Here is a 12795-nt window from a genome sequence, read left to right as displayed (position 1 = left end):
CCATCTGAGAACAGACCATTCCATTGCAATGGCGTGAGTCTGAGGTTTGTAATTTTGAACTGGGGCTCTCCTCAAAGGACTAGATGTGCCTTATTGCAGTCAATGAAGCAGGTAGAAGAAATTAAGGGCTCATTGCACTTGCTTGCTAAAAAGCACCAGCCAGAAGTGAAGCATTATCTTTTCAAGGTCTAAGCCAGGACTCCAACTCCACATTTTGGTTCAGCCTCTGAGAGAGAAGCAAGCTCAGGAGCAAGCTATGTTTGCAGGCTCCTCTAAAGCACATCAGCGCACCCTGGTTCCTCCAGCTCTTCCGCAGGATGGAGCAAACCGCTGCAGAGGCAGCGGAAAGTCCCTAAAAGCCACAGCTGTGCTGGGCTTCGCTCCCTGAGGAGCCGCACCTGCTCCCCATGCCGCCCCTCGTGATTAAAGCCAGAACGGGAGGTTGGGGAACCTGGCGGGTGATTTGCGGCCATGGATGGTGTGTCGCCGCTGGAGAGATACTTGGAGCGCTGTGAAGGGCAGGTAGGGGAGGGGAGAAAAAGTAACTGCGTTGGCCGGGAATCGAACCCGGGTCAACTGCTTGGAAGGCAGCTATGCTCACCACTATACCACCAACGCCGCGGTGAGCAACCTTTCCATCCAGCTTCTGAAGTGCGGCGCCCCCGACGAGCTCCAGCCGGACCACGCGGCTTCTCTCGCCGGGATCTGGGAGCTATCCCATATAGCCTTGTGTGGGGAGTAGCGATCCACAACTTTCCTGAGCTGCTGAGAGCACGAGGAGCGCTGGAGGGGCTGTCTGCTGGGGAGGTCGTTCTTCGCGTGCTCAAGGAGGAGCTTCGCTGCGTTAGAACGGAGCGCTGCTTGCAGGACCAGCGGGTGCGCTGGGGTGTGCTGGCCCTGAGGGGGCAGGACACTCGCGTCTTTTCATGTTGTTTCGTAAACGCTTGCAGAAATTTCTGGGTTTTGGTATTCGGATGACTTCGTCTCGGGAGGTTGCAGAGACCACAGGTCTAGGAGAGGGCTGGACTCACAGCTGAGCAGCTGCTTCACACAGGAAACCCTATTTCTATACCTATCTCTTGTTACAAGCCACTTATCAGCTCAGAAAATGGGTTTAGTGCAGGCTGTTTAAATCCAGAATGGCAGCCAGTACAGCTCCCTGAATATGGCCCTACAAAGTACATAATGAGGTGAGGTATAACCAGGGTTTTACAGATACTCCTGAGCTTTCTGTAATTCAGACCTGCTGGGATGTTTGATAATAGCAGATGTGTGAGATACACTGCAGAAAGGAAAAAAAGCCAAGTCTGTTGCTTAGAGGATTTGATTTGTGTATGTGGGTTGCAGGGATTACTGCAGTGGAAGTGAAAATGGCTCTTTCTCCTCAATCTCCCCCAAACTTAGTGACCTCTGACAGGATCTGTGTGTGAAATCTCCTTCCTGGCACTGCTGGGAGATGTCCGAAGCTATGCAGTTGATCAGGCCTTCAATAAAGTTAATTAACCTAGAGTCTATAGCAAAAACCCTTGGCAGCCAGCCTAATACAAACATGATCTTGTGCCCCCTTTCACATCCTCTGAGCATCTGCCTAACAAGAAGGCAGTCTTCTTCAGCACTTAACCCTATAAGTGCTTTTCCCTATACCAGTTATATGGAAACCTGATGACAAAGGAAGATTTGCTTTCTGTTTTGACCTAGTTTATGCAATTTGTTTCTTTTTTCTTTACTTACAGCTGTTTAATAATACCAGCCTCATTTTTCTGTCAGCTTCTTTAAACTGTGACACAAACTGAGGGTTGGTTTTTTGGTTTGGTTTTTTGACTATTATCACATTCTTTGATGCCCCTTAGTATGATGCGTGCATATTCTTACAGGCTCAGTATATTGTTATTAGTAACTGTTAGTACATTTGTATCTGGTCTTTTAATTCTCAAGTAGTGCTCTTGGATCACATTTTTCAAAGAGCCAATGAGTTATGGAGTACTTTGTCTTACTCAATAGCACTCTGCCCCAACTGATCTCATATGAGGCTCTGCATCTAAAAATCAGTTTTAGAAACAGTTTTGAATGTAGGTGTTGGTGGTCCTTTCAGAGCTTGACCTGATCACATCTGTATTCAAGCTAGTAAGGGTTCTCTGGGAGGATTTGTAACTTGGGGTTTTCCAAGTGTCTATAGGTAAATACAGTGTGAAGTAGGAGTAGAGAGATCTTCCCTTGTGCATGGTTGCATTAAGTGAGGTGATTAGCACAGGACATAGAGCAGCATTAGCTCGGGGCTGGAAAGCATTGAGCACTGATCTGGAAACTCTGTTCTCACTGGAGCTCAGGCGGTTGCTGCCAACTCAGGGCCTCAGTCTTGTGCGCTGTTCCCTGTTCTGATTTGTGCTTGGCCTTTTTGAGCCCTTTCGGATCTCAAGCCAAAAATGCCTGAACAAACACAACACCTCTTGTATGGATCACCTAGTCGAAGTTGTCACCTGCTGGGGGTACTGGCAGAAACCACCTTCTTGGAAGATGTATTTACTAACTAGAGTCTTATGTGCTGATGGAGAAGGGAATAAATCCTTTTCTAAACTCTTGCCTCTTCAATATTATGATGCCTTTTAAATAGCTTTTAATAATAAATTTTAGTATGCAAGAACTTTGCGGGTATGTTGTACACTATCTGTGAAAGGACGCTGGCTTTGCTGACTGTCTCACTTGAATTAGTCTGGTGACCTCCAGCAGCTGAAGATGTAAGTGCTCGGGATTCTGTGAGCTGCTGCCCTCTGTTGCACAAATCCAAAACAACACTGACACTGTTCTCTAATAGCAAGGAGAGGAAACAGTAAATTACTGAATGGGAGTTAATGCCAGCCAGAAAGTGCCAGCTGTCTTCCTTGAAAAAAGTCATCAGCAGTTGTGTTGGTTACGTGAATAATTGAGGCATGACAATGGCTGTGAAGGGCTAAGTGCCAACGCTGTACCTCCAGTTGCAGCTGAATGTATTTGGTATTTCTCAATTTGTGATATTATAGGAGTGTTCTAGACTGCCTTTGAAATATGGTGGGAAAATGTGTGTCTCTGCTATAGAAGTTACCTGGATTTTTATATGCTGATAGACAAGCAAAATATGCAATTTCAAATCTTAAAGATTCTTTAATACGTATCAGGGGGGAAAAAATGAATGAAACTTCCTAATTGAATAGAAGATCAATCTTAATTTAGTCTTCCAGCTAAAGTAAATGTTTTAATACAAGAGCCTTAATGATACTTTTTCTTAATTCAAGGATGACCTCTCAGCTAGTCCTCAGCTGTTTACTCCCATGAGTCCTTATGATGTAGACCTTCCAATTCAAACCACTGAAGATGTGTGGGGTTCTCAACTGAATCAGCCCAAAGATCTTTCTACAGATTTCTCTGTGGATCTCAGCTTTCTTCCAGACATTACCCAAGATGACAAAGAACAAAATCTATCTGAAGATGGTTATGAAAAGCAAAAAGAACTTGATGGGTCAATATCAAGAAATGAGGACAGTGGCATTATTGTGGATGAAAGCAGCTTGTCATACTCAGGTGCAACTCAATCATCTCCTGAAGCATCTGGCACATGTCCTCCTCTGATACCAATGACACCTATGACCCCAGTGACGCCTGCATCAGAAAGCTCTGGCATAGTTCCTCAGTTACAGTAAGTTTATGTATTATACATATAGCATGTATAAGACATAGCTTTGCTAAAACTGCAAGGTAGTGCTCTGACTTCTGAGAACATAGCAAGCAGAGTTTGGGCTTAAATAAGCCCACCAACTATAGAGGGGCAGTTACTCCTCTTTGTGGAGACATGGAGCAAATGAACTGACAATGTTAGAAGGCAACTGGATACTGTGCTGATCAGTGCAACACAAAAATGGAAGTGGCATGGAAGAGTACACAGCATAGCAAAATGGGAGAGTGGACTTGATAAACATGCGGGGTGAGTGAGCATCTGAAACGCCTCTGGCTTGTTAAGGGGAAAAAGTCTCTTCTGGGAGACAGGAGCTGAAGTCTCGGAGGGAGAACTGTTTGGTAGAAATTATATATAGCATGTACTCCTAGTTATTTCAGTCTGCAGGATGAAAAGACAAAAATACTTGAAAAGGAGGATTTATTCCAGCAAGGAGAATGTTAAGGATGACAGCAGACTCTAGGGATTTAAAGATGTCAGCCTGCTTTTCTGAGAGCAGAAAACAGTCTGAAGTGAGCAAGGGAAAGGGGCATGAAAAGAAGTATGAGAAATTCTGGCCTCATTTAAAGGTCCTGTCTAGGCTAGAGCAACTATGGAGTAGTTTATACCTGTAGAGAATAATACACTTTTAACTAATTTAGTTGCTGTAGTAAGTCTGTAAATACTGAGTAATGGTTCAATTCAAAGCTATAGAAGGTTTCAGTGCTATAGTTATTGGAAGACACATGAACTTAGTATTCAGGGACTAATAATTTCATACCCTGTTATATCTCAGAAACTGTAATTCTGGTATTGAATTACTTAAGTTTTGCCAAAAGTAGCTTAATGCTAGAGTAGAGAATAGGTAGGCAGAAAATTTGTTCATGGTAATTATTAATTGGAATGTGTTGGGGGTTGGCTCTGCAGTGGCTTTCTTTTACAATAAGAAAATTCCCTTCTCATTCCTCAGGAATATAGTGTCGACTGTAAATTTGGCTTGTAAACTAGATCTGAAGAACATAGCTCTGCATGCCAGAAATGCAGAATATAACCCAAAGGTAAATATTAAGGACTCACCTTCCTCAGTGCTGATGAGCTGCGTACTCTAACAGCACTGTCTTGACCCACAGGGGAAAATCATAAGAATCTACAACTTGGGCCTCTTAAATTAAAAGAAATACAGGGGACCACAATGATATGTGTTTTTAATTTGAATAAATCCCCAGCAATGAGATGTTACTAAGGTATTTTAAGAAAGGAGCTGAACTCTCCCAAATGTGGCCAGCTACCTCCAGCTGAAATGGCTCAAGCAGCCCTCAGTGGGAGGGACAAAAGATCTGCCCTGAAACTCCTGGGTGAAGAAAAGAGAATTACTGGAGTCAAACCGATATTACATGATACTTACCGAAAGTGGCCTAGACTGTAGAATTTCACTGGGAATAATGGGCTTTCTAAAAGTGACTCCAGACTGCTGAACAAAATGTAAGGGAAAAAGCAGTAGTCCTGTGACTGTAGTTTTAAGCCCCCTGGTCCTGGGTGGGGGGGTAGTGTGTGGAAATAATTTCACAGTGGTAAACAAAGACTCACAAAGCAAATGCATACTGTGTTGATCTTTGAAAGTGACCATTCTTGGAAGAATGAACAGAAAATACAGTATCAATTAAATCCCTTAGCTGGACAGTGATGTCCTCCTTTGAATTTGCAGAGGTTTGCTGCTGTGATCATGAGAATCAGGGAGCCACGAACAACAGCCCTCATCTTCAGTTCAGGAAAAATGGTCTGCACAGGAGCAAAAAGGTATTTTTTGTTTTGTGGTTTTTTCCTTCCCTCCAAAGGTCTGGGTCTTGCAGCTCTGTCTGCTTCTGATGAACAATGTCAGAAAGCCTTGTTTAAATTATCTAGCAAAGGGCTGTCATAATTGCAAGAAAACAATGAAGCACTGGTATTGAAAAATGTCTTGCTTTCTTCACGATGCAGCTTAGTAATTACTGAACTGTGTGCTTCTGTCCTTGCATATAGATTGAGCTGAGCAGACATCAGCAGAAAAGCTGTTAAAAGATCTGTTATAAGCCCAGGAACTGATAAGGAGCTATTTGCATTTCTCACCAACTTTAAAGTGAGTTAGGACATAACTTTTGTCTGTCAAGTCTCTCCTCAGTGTCCGTGTTCACTGGTCAACACATCTGCCCCTAGAGAAAATGGGATTAGAGAAAAGCACATCTTATTTCTGTACTCTGAAGCTGTTCTCAAGTTCAGCAGCTGCCTTATTTTTTATATCCCTAAACTGTCAGTGAGACTTGCATTAACTTACAGCTTAGGAGGACTCTTCTCCAACACCTGCCACCACCTCTACTAGCTAGATGATTCTACTGGTGTCTGCAGTCTACCTCTTGGATCAGCTCTCAGAAGCTGGTGTAAAGAAGTGAGAAAGAAACCTCTGAAGAAGGAAACTCCTGGATGATGCAGCATGTGTATTCACATAGACCACAGGAAAGTGAATGACAAAGTGCCTTACTCCTTCTAGCTCACCAAAGTGGTTCAGGGGATAGAGGCATGCTATTTTGAGCAGTAGCATATTTTTTTCTGAAGTTTAGATTAGCACAATGGTGGCTCTAAACTGACTTCCATCTTGAGAGCAAAAGACAGCACTAACCAAAGCTGCTTTCCCCCTCTGCCCTTTCCTTAGTGAAGAGCAATCACGTCTTGCAGCCAGGAAGTATGCACGCGTGGTACAGAAGCTTGGGTTCCCTGCCAAGTTCCTGGACTTCAAGATACAGAATATGGTTGGGAGCTGTGATGTGAGGTTTCCCATCCGTCTGGAAGGCTTGGTTCTCACTCACCAGCAGTTCAGCAGGTATGTGGAAGTCAGAGTTACAACTTGGAGCAGTGTCTTTTGTAAGCTGCCAAACAGATGCAAATTCTGAGGCTTACAAGCCTGGCAAAAAAGAGTAATAATTAACCAGATACTGAATATCAAGCATGCCTTTTACTCATTAAAAGACAATGCTCACCAGTTTAGCAAGTATGAAATGGCTGTAGATGCCATGTGTGATGATAAAGGTAGTAAAGTTTTCTTCAGTAATTCCTGTTCCAAGTGGGGCACAAGCCACAATGACCCTCTGCTTAATTGCCAGGATGGCACACAGCAGCTGGCAGTAAAGCTTCCAGTGCTTGAAACCATGACTGACACAATTGAACAGTGAAGTGTTTTTCTAAATTGCCCTCCTGTGTGGTGTTCACTGCTTTCTCCTTGCAGGGACACCATAAACACCAGCTTTAGAAACCTTGCAACTGAGAGCATACTACACTAGTGCTGAGTCACTTCAGGGGTAAATTGGATGTGTGTTAGACCTGGTTAAGATGAAGGGCTGAAGAACTGCAAGAAGCTCCTGGGTTGTTTGCTTAGTTGGTTAATGAAGATATTTTTTCGTAAAAGCTTTCTTTGACCATGAATATTGTTGACACTATCTCTGTTGCTATATATCAGCAATGTCTGGCAGAGACTTTCATTAACCTGAGCAGTGATCACAATTTTACTAGTCTCCTGTTATTGCCAAGTGCAATATCAAACCTTAGTGGGTATTTGTCTGCACTGCCCACCATGTCAGTAGGAAATAACCAGTCTTGATTAAGCACTTCAGGTCTAATTGCAGCAGCTCTTCTGTGTCTTTGCTCCACCGTGAACCTTTAATACAAAGAGGGCCTCTTAGGCACCTGGTTTGAGTGGAGTTATCTGCCAGGATAAGGTTTCTGACCTTCAGGTATGAAGCCAGACTGCAGCTGCAGAACACAGAACTGAAAATATCATGTGTTTCTGGAATATCACTTAGGTTCTTTCTCTCTGGGTGTCTTAGCCATCAGTTTAAAGTAAACCTGTAGCTGAGTGATGGACAAGCTGTGCCTTCAAGATGGGCTTGTTAAGAACTACTTATTGCCATCACTGAGAAAAAGATGAAGATTTTGGCACTGACAAAATAAAAGTTGTCTTTTATTAGCACTGCATTTAGTACATTGCATTTAATTTGGGGACTAAATATAAAAGATTGACTTGGCTGTCATCTCTTCCTTACTGTGCAAGATCCTTCCTGATAAGGACTTTTTGCAGACTAAGAAGGATTTGAGTACTATTTGAAGAGTACAATAACTTTTCAATGCTATGGAAAAATCACTTTCAGAAGTGGCTCAGAAGTCTTTAAAAGTAAGCATGAAGAACTCCTATCAGCTCCAACTGGGATGACTGGGTTTCTTTTAAAGATATCTAAAACCTGACCTGACTTTCTGTCAGTAGCTAGCCAAAACCTAGGTTTAACTATTCTATTGCTAATATAATTAAAGAGCACTTCATGTGTACAACAGTGAAACAGTATTTGTATTTTACTCATCTTACCTGCTTATTTTGAAACAGCTATGAACCTGAACTGTTTCCTGGCCTTATTTATAGGATGGTCAAACCAAGGATAGTGCTGCTTATCTTTGTGTCTGGAAAAGTTGTACTAACTGGTAAGTGGTCTCCCTCTGTACATCTGTAATCAAGAGCCACCACATCTTCTGAGAGCATTTAAACTGAACATTAGCTAAATGCCTATCTTGTAACAGTAAAGCCATTCAACAATCATTTTAATGCCTACAGCTGCTTATCTATGTTTTCTGCAGATAACAATATCTGTATTGTTGCACTAGAAGCTCATACTGCTTCAGGTACTGTCTCAGATTTCCCCATCATTAAATCTGAGTATCTTTGACACATGGCATTATGCTATGAATAATGTACAGAATCCCAACAGGATGATGACATGCTAGTAATTACTCAGTTGCTTACATATGAATATCACAATAAGCAATTTAAAATTCCTTGGACAGGAAGTAAACTTCTTAAAACACTTCATTTAAACATTTAGAAGGGATTATTAGAGGAAAGGGTGGAGATCTAAGAACTTGTTCCAGACTGTCTAGCCAAAACACTCATGAGGCAAAAGCCTTGCTGAGTAAGTGTGCTCAGTAGATATCTGTATCTCAGATTCTATGTCAAAAAATGTTGAATTCCCAAGTGCATGTTTTTATCACATCCTTTTTCAAAGCTTGTGAAATACTTTTATTCTGATGTACTGAAATGTAAATGGTACTTGTCCCCAGAAGACCTGAATGCTTTGAGTTATGTGAAAGACAGAAGTGCCTGCCTTAGCCAGAGATTCTCACTACCATAAATCACAAATTAACTGAAAATGGGGTGCTCTGTACTAAGCTTAAGTGCTTCTCCCTCCAATGTTCCCCCACCTTCTTGTGTCCAGTAAAATCACACTGGACTGTTCCATTCCACTGATAACTTGCATTTTTGCAAGTTATTTTTACAGTAATTATAATACCCTTGAGTGTGCAGGAGGCCCAGAAGCACTAAGGTAAGCCCCTGTCTGTGAATACTGGGCCCAGCTGTTAAGGACAGAACTGAATTTGGGCTGAGAGGTGCTTTTTTCCTAATTGAGAAAGCAACTTAAAAGTAACCTTACTTTTGGAAGAGAAGATTGTAGTAATGCAGGTAAATTAGTCATGTCCAAGTGCGCTTTGAGGGAAGGGTTTGCACAGTCATCCTGAGTGGCATTTAATCTAACTGCTAATTCATTTAAATGCAGTTTTCTTGTAGCTGATATATGTTGTACTAACATGAGAGTAGTGTCAGTGGTATGGAATATTCCTGCCTACTGCAATACAATTAGTGTACAAGACTTGGTATTAAAGATTTACATGCAGTAACATGGAAAAGGCTAGCTTTGAAATCACAGGTGCCCTAACAAAGCTTAAAAATAGCTTCTCAGAACTGGAGATGGGGAGTTCTCAAAGTATGGCTCAACTTCCAGTATTTAAAAGAAAAATCCTTGATTTCTTATCTGTTTTCCCACTGATGTATGGACAGGCATAGCTGCCCTTGTTAAGCAGATAACACCATGGTGGTTCTCAGTTGCCTTCCCTCCCCCCCCACCCACCCCACCCCCCTCCCAAAGCCAATGTTTTGCACCTGTCAAGAGTGGTGGTGGTTTGGTTTCACAGATTAAACAAAAATTTAGTCTTAAAGAAAGCAAGCTAGAAATTCTTCTTTCTGAGGTGGAGGAAGTATGATGGAAATACTGCCTCAACCTAATAGTATGTTACTTTCAATTCCTGTTTCTTCATGGTTTGTAATCTTGTTAGGTTTGAGTTGTATTCAGTAATTCTTAACTCTGTTAATTCTTGGGGTTTTTTGTTTTTTTTGTTTTTTTTTTTTCTCTAAATGTCTTTTTAGGAGCAAAAGAGCGTTCTGAAATCTATGAGGCATTTGAGAACATCTACCCCATTCTAAAAGGTTTCAAGAAACCATCATAACATGGCCCACAAAGCAACTAATCATAATACATGGGTTTGTATTACTATGCATGGAACAGATGCAAGGGTATTCCTGGACCCACCTGTACTGCTATGGATTATTAAGCAAACAATACTGTTCTGAATGCTATAAATGCTGATGCCTTCCTATGGTTTCTGAAATTGTCAGGTTTTTTGCTTTCAGATTAGCTGTCTGTAACCCACTTGTGTTCTGACAGCTTCTGACAAGCTGAAAAATTTGACAAATAAATGTACTTTGAATAGAATATATATTAAGGTGGCACTTAAAAGTATTTTGTAATAGGAACCATGTGTCTTTTTCTGCTGTTGAACAGCTAAGACAACACTGCGCTTCAAACTAGCTTTATCAAAATCCTCAGCGTTAACTGTACTGCAACCTAGCTCCTGCAATGTTGTATTTTCATATTTAAACTCAAAATGTATTTTATCTACAATATAGCTTACAGAATCCAGCATGAGCTGATTTCAGAGTTTTGAAGACAGAGATTGTAGAGGACATATACCAAATTCTTCTGATTCTACTGGTTGGATAAACTCTTGTGTGGAATGGTGTTGGTACTCCTTTTACAGAGAAAATGTTCAAGGCCCCTGACTGCTGAAACATATCTAAAAAGCCTGTGGGGGGAGGTGTAACTAAACAAATTATCTGATTTGTCATGACAATTAGATTTTTAACAAAATTGGTACCCACTTGTTATGGCTGAAGTTTCCTCAGATGATGGGAGTTTGTTGCTTGAGACAGACAAGAATACGTTGGTTAGGGAACTGCCTCTAAAATGGTCTTGAGGAAAATACAAAAAGTCTTGGATGCTCAAGATTTAATTATATGGGATATTTAACCAGACTTCAACCAGTGGCTCTGTATCAAATTTTGTAATTTTTCAGCTAAAACAATGGGGTTCTTGTACTTTGTTTTTTCTCCAAGTGAACTCAAGGCTTCCTTTGCAAAAGGTGTCATGCTCAGACTGGTGACGCAAGTAGGAACGCTGCAAAGACTATCTCTTGACTGTTCTGGTACCTTCCATGATTCCCTGGAGGCAGGGTTGTGTTTTCCAGAACAGGGCTTTGGTGCTGCTAAGTTCGTCTTGCGTCCTCTCCTTGTTTCCTGTTGAAGATGAGATAGCTCTGTCAGGAAACACCACTAGAGGTTGCTGTTAGACGATTTAAGTGTAACCCGGGCCAAAAGCTTGGTCTGTTCTTTATGGAAATACACAATATGGGCAACAGCTTAATACAGGACAGGGTGTTGCAGTCTTGCTGGGCTTAGTTTTGCTGTCACAAGTTTATTTCTGATTCAGTGAAGACATGATTTCAACTTCTGTTTTGTAATATGTTTCAAGTGCTTTTGTAACTGTGCTCCTCTGGAAAAGAAGTTTGGGAAACTTCATGCACTTCCTTACGATAAACAGGTCTTAACTCTTATCAGTTTCTTTGTCACAGTCAAACTGGATTTCCACACTCAAATCTACTCAGAGGCTTACTTCTCTGTTTGTTTTCTAACACTGCAGACTTTCCGTAACTATGGGTGTGACTTTTATTTGTCCTGTAGCTGTAATAGCTTATTAGGTTAAGTTACAATAATCTTTTGCAAGTGAAAAAAACAGTCGTGCTTTTATTGGCATGCTGGGAAAAGTTTATCTAAGATGACCCCTCTTCAAGAAATTACATTTTAATTAAGAGCTTGCCACATAATTTCACTAGTAAAGTTAATGTTCTTTAAAAGTACAGATACAGTCTTAAAGATAAGAAATGAGCTCTGTGCCTTTTCACTGAGTTACTGATTAAGTTAATGTTTGCTTCTGGTAACCTTAGAAACAACTGTCTTTGTTCTGGTGTTTTCTGGCACTTCAATGCACTAGGAATGGGAACAGTGTAGGCTGGGATTTTTATTTTACCTGGGGCATGGTTTGTTTCTTTTTTTTTTTTTGCTTTAAGTTATTCTGGCTCCTGTGGCCTATGTCTTGTCTCTGCTAATTGCCTGGTGTTTCCCACTGTATTCTGATGCAAAGAATTTGCTCTATTTCTACATACTAGTTGATTTTATCTATTTAACTCCTGATTCTGGCTCCAACCTTTAGGCTGGGGTAAGGAAACTTTTTAGTCTGTCACTCTTAAGGATGTGTATCAAGATTTGACATTTCTATTGCACAAATTGTCTTCTTAAACAGATTAGTGTTGGTGGTATTATAAACACATAGGGGCTGGCTGCTATATGTAGCTCATGCAGCAGTGTTGCTGACTGGCTGTTGTGCAGGAGGCCCCCTCGATACTGCAGTGAGGGTAACTAGTCAAGACGTCCCATCCTGGGGCCATGCGGTGGTTACAGATCTGCAGTGCCCGGTGGGGTTGATGCGAGCCCCCAGCACCGCAGGAAGCAGAATATAACCACGCTGCTTACTGCAAGCTTTAAATAGTAAACTTTAAGTTCTCCAAGCTTTTTTTTTTTTTACCTCAGATTTGCACAATTCCCTCCCAGTCCCAGTGGAGCCGGGCTGACCTGCCCGCTGTGTGCCGCAGCTCACCCACCATGTCCCCCCGCTCTGGGCGCAGGGATGGGGCAGTCTTGCCTCCTCCAGCCGGTGCTGCCGGCAGCCAGGAGTACCGCAGTGTGTGCTGTTGAAGCCGGAACTGTCCCACCTTTCCTTTCACCGCCTGCCCCGGCGCTGGGCTGGGGTCGAAGGGGCCGGGCCGAGCACTCAACCCAACGCCACCCCCACCGCCTCAGCACCCGCTTC

At 42.1% G+C, this 12795-nt stretch overlaps 1 protein-coding gene and 1 long non-coding RNA gene across 2 annotated transcripts; one reads left to right on the top strand and one right to left on the bottom strand.

Annotated features, from left to right (window-relative positions):
- Positions 1-471: 471 nt before the first annotated feature.
- Positions 472-10476, top strand: TBPL2 (TATA-box binding protein like 2; the record flags this gene model as incomplete). The annotated part of the gene is made up of 7 exons (XM_080618118.1): positions 472-522; positions 3264-3670; positions 4656-4743; positions 5391-5482; positions 6372-6539; positions 8091-8185; positions 9960-10476. 7 exons carry the CDS (start codon positions 472-474, stop codon positions 10037-10039), a joined length of 981 nt encoding a protein of 326 aa, XP_080474244.1. The 3' UTR covers positions 10040-10476.
- On the bottom strand, positions 6200-12786 carry LOC308221156. Its single transcript, XR_013956882.1, has 3 exons — positions 12511-12786; positions 10752-11165; positions 6200-6620 (listed from the first exon to the last, which is right to left on the bottom strand). It is a non-coding gene; the product is annotated as an uncharacterized lncRNA (long non-coding RNA).
- Between the last annotated feature and the right edge of the window lie 9 nt (positions 12787-12795).

This window comes from Psittacula echo (assembly GCF_963264785.1).
Source record: "Psittacula echo genome assembly, chromosome: 5".
Lineage (NCBI taxonomy): Eukaryota > Metazoa > Chordata > Aves > Psittaciformes > Psittacidae > Psittacula > Psittacula echo.
Note: the sequence above shows the minus strand (reverse complement) of the source record. Positions and strands in the feature narration are given on the sequence as shown.